This window comes from Vigna unguiculata, chromosome 3 (assembly GCF_037176805.1).
Source record: "Vigna unguiculata cultivar grain cowpea cultivar isolate G323 ecotype 2 chromosome 3, ASM3717680v1, whole genome shotgun sequence".
NCBI lineage: Eukaryota > Viridiplantae > Streptophyta > Magnoliopsida > Fabales > Fabaceae > Vigna > Vigna unguiculata.
This window is the reverse complement of record NC_140794.1, coordinates 5,895,805-5,914,603: the sequence shown is the minus strand read 5'-3', so window position 1 is coordinate 5,914,603 and position 18,799 is coordinate 5,895,805. Positions and strand designations below refer to the sequence as shown.

General features: G+C 30.0%; 2 protein-coding genes across 7 annotated transcripts; one reads left to right on the top strand and one right to left on the bottom strand.

The window, feature by feature from the left end:
* Window positions 1-1,012: 1,012 nt before the first annotated feature.
* LOC114175262 (transcription factor TGA4-like) lies at window positions 1,013-6,699 on the top strand. Of its 6 annotated transcripts, none has more exons than XM_085670514.1 (10): window positions 1,013-1,096; window positions 1,242-1,279; window positions 2,423-2,647; window positions 2,739-2,813; window positions 3,345-3,404; window positions 3,496-3,573; window positions 3,670-3,733; window positions 3,966-4,237; window positions 4,486-4,713; window positions 6,264-6,699. In XM_085670514.1, exons 3-10 carry the CDS (start codon window positions 2,474-2,476, stop codon window positions 6,432-6,434), a joined length of 1,122 nt encoding a protein of 373 aa, XP_085526640.1. In that variant the 5' UTR covers window positions 1,013-1,096; window positions 1,242-1,279; window positions 2,423-2,473; the 3' UTR covers window positions 6,435-6,699. The 6 variants fall into 6 exon arrangements, with proteins under 6 accessions (XP_085526640.1, XP_085526641.1, XP_085526642.1 ...); XM_085670515.1 differs by having other exon boundaries at window positions 1,082-1,096; window positions 1,239-1,279; XM_028060042.2 differs by lacking the exon at window positions 1,013-1,096 and having other exon boundaries at window positions 1,116-1,279.
* A 4,502-nt stretch (window positions 6,700-11,201) lies between these two features.
* On the bottom strand, window positions 11,202-14,556 carry AGT2 (alanine:glyoxylate aminotransferase 2). Its single transcript, XM_028065691.2, has 9 exons — window positions 14,191-14,556; window positions 13,434-13,664; window positions 12,997-13,167; window positions 12,628-12,771; window positions 12,331-12,510; window positions 11,964-12,189; window positions 11,679-11,792; window positions 11,492-11,578; window positions 11,202-11,406 (listed from the first exon to the last, which is right to left on the bottom strand). The coding sequence occupies exons 1-9, from the start codon at window positions 14,428-14,430 to the stop codon at window positions 11,363-11,365; spliced, it is 1,437 nt and encodes a 478-aa protein (XP_027921492.1). The 5' UTR covers window positions 14,431-14,556; the 3' UTR covers window positions 11,202-11,362.
* Between the last annotated feature and the right edge of the window lie 4,243 nt (window positions 14,557-18,799).

Genomic DNA, 18,799 nt, shown 5'->3' with positions numbered 1-18,799 from the left:
GAGAATTACGTTGTCCAGAAAAGCTAAACAATTATAATTGAAACAATAGAAGTAGTTAAAAAAAATATTATGATAAAATTGTCAAATAAAAGAATCTATATAAGAATTTTCACTTTTGTGTATGTTAACCGATTTTTATCAGTAAATGGTATATTATTTTTTTTTAAGAAAAACTATTATAGATTTTATTTTATTTTCCTTTTTTGTTTCCTAATCATATTTGTAGTTTTTATCTTAATATTCATTACTTTAAATCTCTTTCTCTTAAAACATAAAAAATACATACAGGTGCATGTGTTTCTCCTAGTAACACTCAAGATGATTAAAACAATGATTTTATTTTTTTTTATATTCTACAGATAAATAACTTTTATAAATGAAAAATTAATAAAATAAATTGTATTAAAAAAGAGTAAAATCGGTAAGAAGAGTTAATCGATTAAAATGAAAATGTACTAATGTACATAATTGGTTAGGTAATTTGATATTTAAAGTGGAAAGACCCCTTGATATTTTTGTAAGTGAAGAAAGTCTAAAAAAAGAAAAGTTAAGAATAAAAGGAGTAAACCATTGAAGATGCTGAGAGGAATTTATCCAAAGATGATTTTTTGTGTACACAAAGTTGTTCTCCCAAATGATGTCAGCAAGAGAACCCCACCAATCTGCAGGATCTACCTGGTGCGCACATTACTGGTAGTGGAAATGTGACCACTATCCATCACTACTACGATCATGCTTTCGTATTCCTCTCTCTGTGTCTCTGTGAAACCCTTCACTCTCTACCACAACACAACATCATCAGACACGCACAAAAATACAACCCTCTCTCATTTTCAACACACCACGTCTTCATCCATGCCATTTTTTTTCCAATTAAAATAACCTAAAGTTCAATTAAAAAAATAGTGGCCTTTATTATTCATCTAAAGAAGTGGCCCCTATTTCATTACATGTATTAATAATTATAATTCCATGAATTTATGATGGGAGATTAGGGTATTGAATAATGTCTTGGGTTGTGTTTTTTTGGGGGTGAGTCACACAGCAAGAAAAAAAAGGCTGCCAAACACAGTATTTCTGAAAGTAGCTTTCAAAGGTTTGGCTCATTAAAATAAAGAATTTTCCTTTTCTTTCCTTGTAATTTTAAAATCTAGAGATTTAACTGCTGAGGAAAACGAGGAAGGACCAGATACTACATAAATACATGACAGCTCTTTTATGTTTTTGTTTTTTTGAAGTAGTTGCTTGTGTTGTGCGCTTTCTATGATCACCTTCACAGGTACTTTCTTTCTTCTCTCTTGCTTCTATAATCATTTTTGTTTTTGTTTTTCTCTTTGAAAAAGTGTGCATACCGGTTTTGGCTTTGCTTTCACGTACGTACCCAAAACTTATGATTTTGGTTGTTGCCCTTTTTTGGACGAGGACTAGTAAGTATCCTAGAATCTATTGTGCGGTTTTTTTGCTGTCTATCTTCGAAGAAATTAAGAAACTAAAAACGTGGATCAGTCAAAAGAATTGATGCGTACTTGGTGCTGCTTTCTGTATTTGTGATAATCTGTACTTTCTTCGCACCCAAAGTTTGTATTTGTTTACCATACTTTTATCCTTCGTTTGCAATAAAATTAAGAAATTTGTCTCCTCTGTCCTTCACCACCTGTTCAAAAAGTTGAAAAAATTGTACCCCACTGCTTCATTCTGGCTACCCTTTCTGTCTTTTGTCACCTAAGCAAGAAAATTAATACCATGTTTGGTTCCATGGTTCAAACACAATCTTAAAATACTCTGATAATTTCTACGTTTATGATTCTTCTTTTCCCAATGGGTTTTGAGCCACGCTATATACATTCTAGACTGTATTCAACTCAAACAAACTATTTGGTGTCACAAACTTTTCCTCTTCTTCATCTCTTACCAAACACAATCGTCCAAATTTATGACATATTCAGTGGGGATTTTGTTGTTTAATCAGTATTTCTTAAAATGTTCCCATCTACTTTCATTCAATCCACTTCCAGATTGGTCACATCACAATGGACGCTTGGAGATTTCTTTATTCTTCTGGTCTTACTAATCAAATTGACCTTTTCTGCTTTTCCCTGGTACGATTTCTTATGATCAACGTCACTTGTTAATGGTGCATGCAATATGATTAACAAGTGTATGAAACAGTGCCACAATAAGGTTTCTTTTGTTGTATTCCTTCTTGTAGTATAACATGGTAACAGAGGCACATTTCTGCATCTTAAAACTATTCTCTTATGTTGCACTCGTGTCAGTCTTCAAATATCTTCCATTCCAATTCTTATTTGTATTCCTTTTGCTTTCTGATTATTTTATTATTAAAATCTAAGTGAAATGTGCTTCCTTTATGCGTTTTATGATTGACTGAATTTTGAATCGTTTCATTAATTCTTAACCGCAGCCTCTATATATGCATATGCATTGAATTGCTGCATCGATTAGTCCACAGAGCATGGATGCTTCATCCTCACAGTTTGTTTCCTCAAGAAGAATGGAAGTGTATGATCCTATCCACCAAATTAGCATGTGGGAAGAAAATTTCAAAAGTAATGCTAATACTTTAACTGCATCCACCTCCATAATTGAAGAGCTGGACATAAAGTTTGATAATCAAGTTCAGGCGCAAGTAAGTTTACCAAATTTACACGTTGTCTTTTGCAAATGATAATGCCTGTTTTGCCTACCAATAAAGTTCTGTTTTTCTGTTGAATACTTAGTCAGAGGAGGTTTCTCATGGAATATTTGGAACATCTGTGAAGTACAACCAAGATCATAATAGACTGATTGATAAGGTAACAATGTTATGTAAAACCCTTTTTCCTAAAACAGCATAAAGGGGTTATTCTTCGAAATATTTTACTAGTTTTGAATGGTTTTTACACATATAACCGTTAAGTTCTCAGAATACAGATACTTCTGTCCTTAGCTTCACAAGAAGTTTCTTTTACTAGGAAGTTTATGTAGTTAATACCATACTTAGATATACTCTCACTATGGTGGCCACATTCTATAGGGTGTTTTACTGTAATGTGATAAGTTTATTTAAGCCATTTCAAACAATAGACTTAATCTTGGTGATATTCAAGCATGGGAAGGCACACCATTTACTCTTTTCTTCTTCCTCCATCTTTACCTTTATGTAGAAATTGAGTGACATCACAAAGTATTTTAGACCCTTGGACTCTAAGGAAACTGCATAAGCACTGCAAATTAAGAGGTCCTCTGCTTCACAGTTTTGAATGTCTGGCTTGTATTCATAACTTTTTTCTTCTTCTATGTTATATGGCGAAAAAAGAAGCAATTTAACATGTTGAAACATGCAGACACAAAGACGTCTTGCTCAAAATCGAGAGGCTGCTCGAAAGAGTCGTTTGAGGAGAAAGGTTTGAAGGTTTATGCATTGAAAGATATTCTAAGCATGGAACAAGTGTTTACATATGCTAATGTCATGTGATTTCTGATGTTTTTTCACAGGCGTACGTGCAACAGTTGGAATCATGTCGTTTGAAGCTGATGCAGTTAGAGGAAGAGGTAGATCATGCTAAACGACAGGTGTTTACTCATGGATCACTTTATATAGTTCAATATCTGTTTTTTTTTTTTTTTTTTCTCTTCTCTTGTGAATTTCTTGAGGCAACATACCTGCAGGGATTGTATATTGGTGACGGATTGGGTTCTAATAATTTGGGTTTTGCTGGCTCTGTAAATTCAGGTTTGTAGCTATTAAGCTGCTAGCTAGATAACTCTTGATTTTTCATTTAAATATGATTATTCCTTATTACATATATCTTCAGAATCTTGTAACTGCAAACCTTAAATTGTCTAGTAAACTTCAGAATCATAACTTCATTTTGGTTGATGCAATATTTGTTCTGGGATTTCCTTTAGTATGTTTTTTCTTCCCGTGTTACAATTTTTGCACTCTAAAAGGACCCAATGTGCAGGAATAGCAACTTTTAAGATGGAGTATGAACTTTGGGTAGAGGAGCAAAACAGACATATCTTGGAAATAAGAACTGCTTTAAGTTCTGAGATAGGTGACATGCAACTGGGGAAACTTGTACAAAGCATAATGAACCACTATTCCAAACTCTTTACCATGAAATCTGCTGCTGCAAAAGCAGATGTTTTCTACGTTATGTCTGGCATGTGGATGACAACAGCTGAACGATTCTTCTTGTGGATTGGAGGATTTCGCCCCTCTGAACTTCTAAAGGTGATGTTCCTGTGCTCACATTCCAAAGTATTTCATCTGATACTCACTGACATCTTGTTTTCATTTCTTAATATATCATATCTGCTAAGCCATTTCTTATTGACATGTTTATTGCTTGCAGTACATAGTAAAAGGTACAGTCTTGTAACAAACACTGTTATGTTACTACTGAAGTTCCTCATAACTGTTAACTTTTGAGTTTTATTACCACCTTGTTGTTATATGTAATAAATTTAGTATAATTGCAGGTTCTGATCCCTCTGAGTGAACCTTTGACAGAGCAACAACGGTTTGATACCTATGGCCTAGAAAAATCATGTCAACAAGCAGAAGATGCCCTTTCACAAGGTATGGAAAAACTTCAGCAAATGCTTGCTGACAGTGTTGGGCCAGGACACTTGGTTGAAGGAACTCACATTCCACAGATGGATACTGCAATGGAGAGATTGGAAGCTCTGGTGAGCTTTGTGAATCAGGTAATGTATGCTTCACTCTATTCATCAATTTGGTAACTTTTCTTTTCATTGCATGCCATCTTGATAAAAAAAAATCTTGCTTATTGTTTTCCATGTTTAATGTCATTTACACTATCAGTCACACACACAACTTTTAACGAAATTAGATTAAATCTAATAAACTTATTGTGTGTGATTTTCTTGTTCCTCTTGTGTTAATATAAAAAATAAGAGTATGCATTCTAAGTGTTTTTCTATTTGTCTGAATGGTTGGGACCATATCTTAAGTGTGTGGCATTATAAACTTTATGATTGTGGCTATATATTATTGGCTTAGATGTAGTTGTATTGTAGTTGAACTGTTGAAAGAGATATTCTCTGTAGCTGTCATATTCTTCGATCGAGATCTTTCTTATATTAATAGATAGGCCGTGAAAACTTTTGTCACCGAAAACAAAGGTGGTTTTGCTTTCACGATAATATAAGAAAGATCTCTACTAAATCATTCATTAAAACAAATAATTAATTTTGATATCATGATAAATTCTCTACTAATTTCTTTTATTGTTTTCTTTCACTCTTGGAATATATATATTTATATATATATATATATATATATATATATATATTACAAAATATTTTACCTAAAATATAGAAATTAAATCAAGGAAACTCTAAAAATATAAATAAATAGGTAACATATTCTCTAAATTTTCTCAAAATAATGTATTACTACTAATATTTTAATAAAAACCAAGACAAAAAGAGGGTTAATAAAACATCTTTATCATCTTTTCTACCTTTATAAATTGATATGGAGTAGTATTTAGATGTTTAAGCATTTTGACTATGCGTATTCCAACTTTAATATGATTATTTTATCTCATATAATTCTTTATGACGTGAATTACACTAATCAATGTAATCGAGCATATATCCGATTGTAATTAACAACTTCCTTTATCTGGAGTTACTCAATCTAATAATTCCCTTTAACTATGCGAGTTTTAATTTAATTATTGGGATTTTACATTACCAAATTTTCTCCGAATAGTCATTAAACAATGGTAGAAATGAAAAACATAATGAAAACCTTCAGAAAATATTTGTAAATCACAAACATAATCCAAATATCCATATCCACTATTAAAGTTAATATTACAATGGTATTATCTCTTGTAGAATAAGATTTTTGAATACTATGATCCTAACGTAAAAGGTTCATGAAACTTTTTTGTATATTTTTTACAATTGATATTGTTAAAAGTGAAATTTAAACTTAATTTATTCTCACAAAATCGACTTACAAGATGAATTTTGTATTCTACTTTTATTTATTGTGAATTGGTTTTATATCTGATCGATGTGAGACTTTTAACGGATGTAGAGAAAAACTCTAACATAAAACAATATTCATCCAAGTAATAAAAATGTTGCATGAGTATTCAGCTACATCTCTTACATGTGTTTTGATTATATAGGTCAAAAATTTAGAAAAAGAATATTTAGTTTTTATTAACAGCAAGTTTAAAAGGTTGAATCTTCTGCTAAACCTAAGTTGTGTGACACAGGCTGATCATCTACGACAAGAAACATTGCGACAAATGTATCGAATACTTAGCATACGTGAGATTGGTCAGTTTCTGGTTGTTCTAGGAGAATATTTTCAACGCTTAAGGGCTTTGAGCAAACTTTGGGAAAATCGTTCTCAAGATCACCTTATAGCAAACAAATACCAATAACCCATGAACTTCATCAAGTGTCTATATCATTATCGAAACCATGTTCTCCGGCTGCTCACATTTTTCCAGCACTGAGAACTTGTAAATACGTCTTTCTCACATTTCATATCATATTTGGTTATGTCAAATGTGTATAATATAGAATACCAAAGCAAAATATTTTCAAATCTGCATAATCCTTTTATCATCTTTGTCATATGTAGAAATTAATTGTTTTTGTATGTATCCACTGAGACTCCTTTAAATCATCATCTTTTCTTTCTCACGGGCTTTCGAGAGAGGTTTACCGGATAAATCTTGATGATCTTATACACTTGACTCAGACTTCTATCATGAGACTTTCAATACAACAATTTTCACATTTAGGATTTTTCATCTATGTTATACTCTTATGAATTATTAGGAATTCAAGTGTGAGTCTAAGTCTCACATTGATCAGAAATGAGAAAGTAGAGCACCATATAAGGATCAAGGCATATAAACCCATCGCCTTAAGGTTTTGGGTTGAAAGTGGTGTTAATGCCTATGTGGTTGGGCTCAGGTTTTATTAGTGTTTGTTCTCTCTCAATGAAACCCCCTCTATAAACCTAACATGAATCATTGACTCTAATACCACTAATAAAATATCTTTTATTAAAATAAATTGAAAAAATAGACCACCTCAAAGATATGAGTTGTTCCTTTCGTATAAAAGATCTGACATTAAATTCCACATGTCTTATATAATGTTCAATTTTCTGATCTATGCTCAGATTAGAACTTTTAACTCAATTTTTGATTTCTAACAGTGGAACACATTTGCAGTGTCGACCGATAGCCTTTGTGCATGAGTTTGGATTAGTGTGGTTTGAAAACATCTTAATATTTGATTAATTGATTAAGGACATGATCTGTTGTGTACTTATGTACTGTTGTTCTAGGTTTCTGATACTAACTATATAAAGCGATGAACGTTACCCATTTATATTATCATGTACTCTTTAAATATGATTTAAAAGAAAAAAAGATAATAGTTTACAAAACTACCGCAATACTCCTAGTATCAAACTAAATAAAATCATAATTTAGTCATGATATCATTTTAAAGTTTTGTTTTAACTTATAATATTAAAAATCATTTCTGAAGATTCTTTTGCAACTATTTAACTTTTTGCGTAAATTGTCAGATCATTCTAATAAATCTGAGTTGAATTTTCATTGAGAGAAACTTAAGACAATTCGACAATTTTAATATTGAAAAATACTTAAATTAATATTGTCAGTTTAAAATTTGACCCATCTTTCTCTAAACTGTTAAAGTGTCTTTCTTTTACATTTAAACTTCTAAAATGTTTTTGACTTTAATGAAGTTAATACTTAAACTATTTTTTCTAAATTCTTATCAAATATATTTTATAATTAAGCATTAAAATATAAAATATAGATTAAAAAATCGAAAAATATTTTAATATTATAACTATACTCTAAGAGAGAGAAAAAATTCTTACAATTTTTGTGGTTATATACATTCACAAAAAACAGGATTTTTGTTAGTTTAACCACATTATAAATGTTGGATAGTTATTTGAATTTTAATCTACAAAATCATTTTAAAAAAGTAATATTTTGATAGTATTAGAGAAAACGAAACTAGAATTATTGAATTCGCTTAATGTTTTAAAGAGATAACCATTTTTTTTTACTTTTGTTTATGATTTTGAATAAAAAAACTATTTTATTCTTCTATATATATATATATATATATATATATATATATATATATATATATATATATATATATAAAATCTATTTTAGTCTCCATCATTATTTACATTGAGTAAATAACTATTTGTCTTTTAAATGACAAATAAATGAATAAATTTTACATTTTTTTGTCTTTAATAAAGTTTTTCCTCGTTTTATACCTCTCATAAAATTTTATTTTTATTTTAATAATTTATTGATATCTTTTTAAGTGATAAGTTATCCTTTAAGTAGTTATGTCAGCAAATAGTCAATGTATTTATTTATTACAAATTATTTAATTTGTATGAAAAAAAACAATTTCATAGGAATAATGTTAATTCTATTATATTAGATTTTTAATCCTATTTATGTGTGGCCAAAATGGAAGAAATTTTAATTAAAATAAAAAATGAGATTAGAAAAAAAGAAGAGAACATACAAGACGCTGACATGTCACTTAATAAGGTTGTCTCAATAAATTAAGTAATATAGGCAAACTCTACAAACTTACTAGGAACTTAATTTTTAAATATAAATTTATGAATAACTAAAGTATAAATTATCAATCTTTAAAAAATTCAGAAAACTCTACTTCTTTAAACTTGATATTGATTTCTACTTTAAAAACTAATGATTAGTTTTGAAATTTTATAATATTAAAAAATCGAAATTAAATGTTAAATTTAAATATAAAAATAACAAAACCACATATAATGTAAATTTAATACTTTGAAGCATTAAAACTCATACTAAAATGGATGTCCATCCATTTTGTAGTCATAAAACTCATACTAAATATTTAGATATTAAGAAAATTAAAATCAAGAATGAATTCATTTATTTAAAAATATAAAAGTTAAAGATAAGTTTGCAAAAAAAGGTAGGACCAAATACTTATGTTTCTCTAATACTTTTGATATTTTATTTTAACAGATGTGTTTGAAAACATATACTTCACCAAATCTAATTTGGATTTAATTTAGGAAAAATGATAGATTAATAAAGTTTTTTTCTTTCCAATTTTTATAAACTATTTATCTAAAATAAAGAAGGTACTATTTTATTACAGTTAAAAAAACAAAAAATTAATCTATTTTAATTTTATTTATGAAAATTTTATTAAATTTATTCAAAAAAAATTGTCAAAAAAGATAACTTTTCTTTAATTCAATATTTGGTCACGTGCAACACGATCATCGTAAAAAAAGAAACAAACGTCTAACTCTACCCTTAACTTAGGACATCGATTCACGAACAAAGATTTCCGTACGTATTAAATTTAAGTCTCTTATTTTATAGTTATTCAATTCTCAAAAAAAAAAATAAACAAAACCAGAACGTTTTAAGCGTGTAGCTTGTGTTTAATTTTAGGAGTTGATTTGAAAGAGTGTTGAAGTATAGAGGAGTGAAAATTAAATTGTCTAAGGTTAAAAAAAAATGTTAAAATTTGAAGAAAAATAAAACGAAAGTTTATGAGAATTTAGAAGTGATGTAATAGATTAAAAAATAATTTCATTTGATAAAGAAAATTACTATTTAATCTTTGTTTATAAAAGTAATATAAGTTAAATTATAAATAATATAAATTATATTATTATGAAATGTGAGTGATTATTTAAATTAAAAAAAATTAATATTGATAAAAATATATTAAATAAAATATAATTTTTAAAAATTAAGATAAATAAAATTTTGAAGATTAGTTTAAATAAAATTAAGTAAATATGTGACATTATGAATTTATTTTAAGTTAAGATACGATAGTTTAATTAAGTAAAGTGTTTAATTCTATTCCTCCATAATTAATATAAATTTTTCGTATGCAATAAAAAATTTAATTTAAATAAGATCAATTAATTTAATCTAAAAATAATTGTAATTTTTAACTAAATAAAACTTATTAATCTACAATTAAAAGTAAAGTCCTAATTAATTACAATCTAATTAACTACAACTTTTTATAATAGATTATTTAATTTAATGACATAACAAGATTTAATTTTTTTTCTATAATGCAGTAACAAAATTGGCTTAAAAAAATTAGATCTCTTCCCATAATTACGTAAATAATTTTAAAAATATTATTACATATTTGTAATTATTTTTATCATAAAAAAATACATTGAATGCACAATAAAAAAAAGGTTAAAAAAGACAATTATAGTAAAAAAAATGAAAAATCGAATAAATATAAAGATAATAGTAATTATATAATAGTGATTTAACTTTTGACCCAAATATTTTCATTTTGAGAGGGATGACTCTCTTCTACTTCTCCAAATTTATCTTTCTAAATCATCTCAAATTAAATATTTTCACTCGAGAGGGATAACTCTCTCACACTTCTCCAAATTTATCTTTGTAAATCCTTTTAAATCAGTTGAAACATATACAACACTCACATGTAAATTCATCTTCTTTTACATTAAATAGGTAAAACACAAACTTGGGATGTGTAGAGAATGACTTGAATTTGAGGACATTTAGAGGAAAAAATATGGTTGATTGTTTTGAGGGATGGAAGAATGAAAATATATGAATTTGAGCTAAAGTTTATCAATGATTGAATGAATACGATAAATATAAAATAATTTTTTAATAGATAAAAATTTTATCTTTATGATTAAAATTATTATAAAATAAAAATAATAATTATTATTAGTTTTAGTATTATTATTGTTACTAGTTTTAATATTATTATTAATAAGTAAAAATACACTAGTTAAGTTAAAATTAAAATATATATATATATATATATATATATATATATATATATATATATATATATATATATATATATATATATATGTTTAGGTAAATGCATATTAGTGAATTGTCTCTTGTGCCATCTCTACTTCCAGCAAGGATGAGAATATTATATTTTCTTTCAAATCCATTTACACAAAAAAGAAACAAGGTTTATCCATAAGCATCTTCTTAAATATTAAATCCCTGTAAGCAGAGTCGACATTAAAGTCTGGTATATTTTAGATTCTCGTATATTGATTTTGTCTTATATGGATTTAAACACAAATGCAAACCTTTTGATGCAAACACTACTCTTTCATTAAATGGAGTGGAATCACTTCGCAGTGGGAGAACATTACTACATTCATTATTTAAGATGATTCATTTCTGTGAACTAAAGTTGTTGCCTTCAAACACATTTTGGTTCCATTTTCCCAGATTTTTCATTCATCTCCTCACAACTTTGATAAAGAGTAGTCCAAGGCATCCACAAGAAAATCTGCACACAAGAACAGCACTCATTGAAATGACAGTGGTAGAGAAGCTTCAGAAAATAATACATGGAATCTGCATGTATATTATACCTGCATCATCTTTGGTGAAACACATCGGTGGCTTGATCCGGAAAACGTTTCCATGGATTCCTCCTTTCCCCACTAGAACACCAAGCTCTTCAAGGGGTACAAAACAAGCAAATGAATCATTATTACACTGATTGGGAAATATTTTGAAAAACAAAGCTTCAGATTCATAAAATTGTTTTTGTCTAACCTCGAAGTTTCTCAAACACAACAGCAGTTTCAGCCTTTGCAGGTGTCTTGTCTTTACGGTCAGTAACCATCTCTATTCCCACCATTAAGCCTCTTCCCCTCACGTTTCCGATGACTGAAACGTTATATATGTAATATGATAATGAGAATGATCAACCAAAAAAGCAGAAACATTGTTGTGGTGAGGAATTGCTTTAGAAAACATATTTTAAAATGATGAAAAAGTGATAAGAGAATCAATTAGACCCCAACTTCTTGGAGCATTGTTAAATTCAAGACCACATACTTTCATGTCTTTGCTGAAGTTCTCTCAAACGCTGAAGCAAGTGAGAGCCAACTTCAGCAGAATGAGCTTGACGCTTCTCCTTATCAAGAACCCTAAGCACGGCAAGTCCACCAGCAGAACAAACAGGGTTCCCACCAAACGTATTAAATTGAATCTTCTGTGCCATCACACTAGCTATTTCTGGAGTTGTGACCACAGCTCCTAATGGCAGACCATTGCCAATACCCTGATACAAATATGACAGAATATAATGCAGACGAATAAAAGTTAGAACAAATAAAATCTACAACGAAATATGACAGAAAAAGTGTATACTTATGGAAACATCACAATAACAAAACATCTTATACTGAAAATAAAGAAAGACCTTTGCCATGGTAACTATATCAGGAATGACACCCTGTGTCTCAAATCCCCAATAATGGCTTCCGGTTCGGCCAAAACCAGTTTGAACTTCATCAGCAATGCAGACACCACCAGCCTTATGTACAATATCATAAACAAGTTTCAAATACCCTGGTGCCAGTTCAACTGTTCCTCCAACTCCCTAGAATAAGCCATGAACAGAAGGTAAACAAAACAAAAAGAAAAGTCAATTGGGTGTTTTTTTTTTTTAACACAGCTTTTAACAAAAAAACTTAAACATGACTTATGTTCTACATACCTGAATTGTTTCAGCTATAAATCCAGCAACTTTTCCTGAAGTTCCATAGTCAATATGGTCTTGGACATCCTTTGCATAACTAGAAGCATCCGCACCAAAAACTCCACGATATGGATCTGGATTCATAACGTGATGAACATGACCCTAAAAGGTTTAAATCATTGTTAAGAATAGCTACACTGCACCAGATTTAAACAGATAAATAACACATTCATGATTTTACAACAGCTTCTAACACCAACTTATTCAGAAAGAAAAAGGTAGCGGATTACATAAGACTGCACAATCAATGTTTCTGATTGAAATTCAAAATTGCAGCGTATAAACTATGGTCAATTGAAAAGTTGTGATCAAAACATACAGACAAACCTCTGGAATTGGATATTTCCACGTGTTTAGAGCAGTCGCACCAAGTGTACCAGAGCTCCCCCCATGATAAGCATTTCTCAGAGAAATCATACTAAGACTACCGGTATATAAACGGGCCATCATCATTGCTAGTTCATTTGCTTCTGAACCAGAATTTACAAAATAAACAACCTGCAATTGAAAATCACGTTTTTGAATGTCAACAATTAGTATCCTCACAGAAAGAAATTTAGCACATTAAAAACCTAAATTTTTCATTTCTTCTCATTCACTAAAAAAGTTAATAACTGACAAGAAATAAAACAGATATTAATGGTGACATGGAAAAAATGTCACTGATTTGGAGGCATGGTAATGCTAAATCATTGATATCAGGCATTTCAAGAAGGGGAGGCATAATACAATGACAAGGTCAAAGATTCCAAGAACAAGAAGACCTTAAGGTTTCCAGGCATTTTTGATGCCAAAGCCTCAGCAAAATCACCAATTGTATGGTTTAGATATATGGTTGTTGCATGTTGCAGAAGTTTACTCTGCTCCGTAATGGCATTCAATATTTCAGGGTGGCAATGTCCGCAAGAAACAGTAACTATGCCCGCAAAAGCATCAAGATAACGCCTCCCACTGTCATCATAAAGATATTGCATCTTCCCCTCCACGATATTCAGCTATACAAACATTCAAATTTTGATTCACACATCAGTTACGATAAGAAATCCTTAAAATACAAATAAAATAACCAATGAAAAAGAGACCACAAGGATCTGTTTCATTCTCTTCTCACATTCTATATTTTAAAAATTTGATTTCCAGAACAATTTCACGCTACCAAGCAAGCAATCAATTTCTCACCCAAAATCTATAAAGCTTTCAGAAATGTTCTTCTTCTAGTACACTACATTGTGAGGCCCTAAGCCTCGACTTGAGATCGGAACATTAAAACCCAAGAGAGATATGCTCTTCTTCTGTTTTCTTCGAAAGGTTTTAGAAAACTGAAGCGCGTTTTTCAATGCGCTTATGAGAAAAACAAATCTGAGAAGACGTTACGCAAACCTTAAAATTCTTGCATGTCGAGAAACGAATCGACTTCAACAGATATCAGAAATCCACGTCATGCAAAAAAAGAAAAAAAAAACAGAAAAAGAAGTGGTTTCGAGGATGCTAAGGTTGTCTGTGTCAATTTGGGAGACTCACGGGTTTCTGATAATAGTGGAACAGGGAAGGACCGAGGAACTTTTTGCGCTTTGCGAAAACTTCATCGGCGGAGGGACCGTTGTAGGGAGCAGGTTTGTGATCGAAAGGCGGGAGGTGCTGCGGCGGCGTAACGAGAGTATCGGCGGCGGCATCAGCAGCGGAGCGTTGGAGAGAAGAAAAGGACGCGCGGTGGCTGGCGACTGCAATGGTTGTCTTGAGTGACCTCTGCATCGCCGTCATGATTGCGATATCTTTGGATAAACTCAAACTCAAACTCAAACTATAAGGCTTCACTATTTTATAGAGTTATTTTGTTGTTGCTTCTTTTGGATTGATGCGAGTCACGAGTTAGGCTGGCACGTTAGATTGTGAGCCAATTCAACTAAGAGAAAGGTGAAAGATGCATGTGCACTTCTGAAACAAGTGAAACTTAACAAAACGGTATTTAGTCTTAAATTTGGATGAAAAATTAAAATTTATTCTCAAATTTTATATATTTCGATTTTTAAATTTAAAAGTTAAATGAATATTAACTTTAACCGTCAACTTTTTTTCTTTATGTGTTAGTTATACCCAAGCATACTAAAGAGTTTAAATGTCAGTTAAATTCATAAAAATCAGATTAAAATAATTATGTATATTTTTTTTAAATTTAAGACACAAAATTAAAACAAATAAATTTTAATTTTTGTATAAATTTAAAGATTAAGATTATATTAAATTTTTAAAAAAAGTGTGAAATATTAATTATTAGTGACTTTTTTTAATTGCAAAATATCAGTTCCTGGGATGGAGAATACGTGCTGGTGAATTGGAGAGGAATCTTGGGCGGTCCCCACATCGAAAGAATCAAATATGTTTCGTAGGCATGGTCGTGTGTTCCAGTTCAAGGTTTGTTGCAATCTCTGAAAAGGGTCCTTTACTTTGTTTGTCCATAACGTAATCACGTAATGCTTTCATCTAGAACCGTCAATTTGGCCCATGATCATGGATTAGCCCTAGGTCACTTTTTACTAATTCTTCATGTAAGGGGTCCAAATGAAGAGAAAAAAAAAATCTAGTTCTCAAAACTTCCTTTTAAGTGGCTTAGAGTTAGGGTTAATGTAGATTTCGTCCACTAAAATATTTAAACTAATTTTTAAAAATAATATTTTGAGCCTAAGTAAAAGATGTAATCAAGCCGTCTTGGAACGATTCGAACTGAAAGTCGAAACTAGAGAACTAGTCTAGGCTGGACCAAAGACTAAGACAAGCCGACCTAGGCCAAAGGCTAAAATGGGCCAAAGGCTAAAATGGACCAACTGGACCAATTGCCGAGACGAACAGGAACAATTTGGATAGACAACTGAGAAAGACCCGGTCGAGGTGTCGACTAAACGGGCCAGTCTAGACTTATAAACGAGACGGACTGACCTGGGCTAACGACTAAGACAAGTAGGCTTGTGTCGACGTCCGAGACGTGTTGAGTTGGCCGCTGGCCAGGCCGAACAAACTGTCGAGATGGGTCGATCCATGCCAAAAAGGACTGGCCCGAGCCCATGGTTGAAACAGCCCGTGCCGACGAACGACAGTTTGATCCCGACCCACAAATGAGATGTGTTGTTCCGAGTTGACGGTCGAGACGGGTTAACTCAGACTGGTTGTGTGTGATCATATTAATTAAATTAGTTATTGTGTTGTATGAGTCGATCGGCCAGGTCAGTAGTGATCAGTCGATCAAGCCAATAGGTGTCGACCGAGAAGACTACTTCAAAGAAGGTTTCCATAGATGTCATGAAACATTTGCATAAGCACACCTTTAACTGATCTTGGGTTACACAACTTCGTCATGCTGTAACGCCCTCGACATGACATGTTAATTTTTCCTGTATCGTTCCTCTAGATAAGTACGTTTCGCCCATGTCATGTAGGCCTTCCTAATTGACGTCAGTTGAACTGTCCATAAGACTCCATCTTGGTCCTTTATACAAATTATGGTGTCGAGCTTGTCGATCGACTGAACGACACATCTAAAAGTCAATTAGTTACTTAATTAACAGAAATATGTCACTAATCAGGACTAAGGAGGATCGAGTAGTGATTAGATCGACCTTAATCACAAACCCATGATAAAAGGCATAAATATAGGTCAAAGACATTGTTGAAACTTTTATCTTGCATTAATTACAACATTTATTGTTTTTGGTTGATCGATCATCCATTGACTTACATTGGAACACCTTTTCAATAAGTAACTATCGATGGTTTGACGAACAAAAACATTATATTAAGAGCAAAACAACAGATTTGAAGAACTTGAAAATTATCTAAGTGAATGTTCGACCTTATACCAAAAAAAAAGTTATAATTTATTATTTTTTTCTTTTAATTTAAATAATCCAAATTTTTATTATATATTTTTTCCTTTTTTTTCACTGTTTTAAAATCTTGCTTTCATTTCTGGAGAATTTATTAGTTAAGAAATAAAGGTTTTTTAAGTCCAACAAATCTAAACTCAAACGTTTAAATAAAAATGGTAAGTGAATTACGTAAAAGGTCTACTTAACTGGAGAATAAAGAAAATATATAATATGTAGATAGAGGAGTAATAAAAAGGATAAACAGAGTGTTACAACACTTGTTCATAATAATTTATCAAGAAAAAAATGGATTGTTAACATCACAAGGTGCTAACCAAAACACTAACATCAATTATTCATAAATTGAAATAACATTAAAATAGAACAATCTTTCCATCATATGTTAGGGCAAGTCCCTTTTAAAATATCGATAAAAATTGGTGATGCACCCAAAAATATCAGAAAATGGAGAAAAAAGGAGTTGAATACGTAGAATGAAAGTGATTGGTGAAGGCGAAAGAGACATGAAGATTTAGAGGTTTGCGACTATGACAAGTTTGATCGTATATAATAATAGTGGTTGGAGTGGACAAAATAATGGTGTGATTCCTTCGTTGTTTTTGTCGAAACGGATAAGATCACCGATGCAACGATGAATCAGAGTTCACGATTTGTTAGAATGGCTATGGTGTAATATTGGGTAGCTGCTCCTCTTGCCACCAAATCCCAACCTCATTTCTTCGAATTTAAATTTTTTAATAATTTTATTTTTATAATTCACCGATAATCACTAATTTTTTACGTTTTAAAATATATTAAAAAAATATTTAAAATATAAATATAATATATTTTTAATTTTTAATGCTCTTAAAAAATAACATAAAAAAGATCCATAAAAAATTTGGACTCCATTTCTTCTCATGACAGCTACTTTGGATTAGAACATTACAATTACAAGATTCCAATCAAACGTAATCTCGTCATTCAGATCACAATCATCGTCCTAATCTTAATTAACTTTTAAACACACACGTCTGTTTTCGTCGCATGCTTTTTGTTTCTTTTTTCTTTCATGTTATTTTCATCAAAAATAAATATGATTCATGGTAAAACAGACGTAAAAGTGAGTCAATGACGTGTGGATTGAGTTAAAAAATATATATCTTTATTTTTGGTAGGTCAAAAATCTTATACTCCATTTGATCTATAACATCTTGATGAGTTAACTTGTTTAAGAATGTTTTGTTATTTTAAATTATTTTATATATTTAATTAAGTTATTATTTTATAGTGTTACACGGTGTTGATTTATCTTACCAAAATATTATTATAGAAATAATAATTAAAGATTAAAATGTTAAATTATATATCTTAACAAATAAATAAATTAAATATTTAAATATAAATAATAATTATTTAAATATTATTAAGTAACATTATAATATGTAAAATGATTATAATATTTAAAATGATTAAATTGTCGATCTACATGATTAGAAATAATAAATAATTGTAATAAAAAATTATTAAAAATGGTAAAAAGCTAATATATAATTATGGTAGGTAAGGGGTTAATTAACCTTTATTTTTACTTCAACTCATTTAATCTATGGATTAAGCAAGTCAAATTCAATTTGACCTACATTTAAAAAAGAATTTTCTTTTTTAATTCAACTTAACTCGAATTTATAATAAACTAAGATGATTAATGACATTATAAGAAAATGTTTCATTGACAATCAATTTTAATGGTTAAAAATTATTGTTATTCATCATAATGACATATTTAGATACCAATAAGTTATTATAACTTGTCATTGATTTGTCAAAAGATGCTTTATCAGTTTATATTTTATTATAACAATAAGTTAAAATGACATACATATAATACAATTAATTTAATTTGTATCACTTTTTAATAATATATTATATGAGACATATTTAAATTTAATAGAATAAAATTTTAAAAAGTTTAAATATTTGAAGCAAAAATCCATTATATATTAGATATATGAACTTGTTTAAACCATTTATTTTTCTACTGAGTTCGTCTAATCTTTTGTAGGGTTATTTTAGGATACTTTACATTTTCTTTTCTGGAAATATGTATACACTACTTGTCCTCCTCTGTAATTTAAAAAATTCATACCTCTTTCTAATGTGAAAGAATATATCAAGATAGAGAGTGTAATTCAAGTAAACATTCAAGACAATGACATTAAAATGTCCAGTCATTCATATACTCTAAGTGCAAAAACAAACAACAGAAG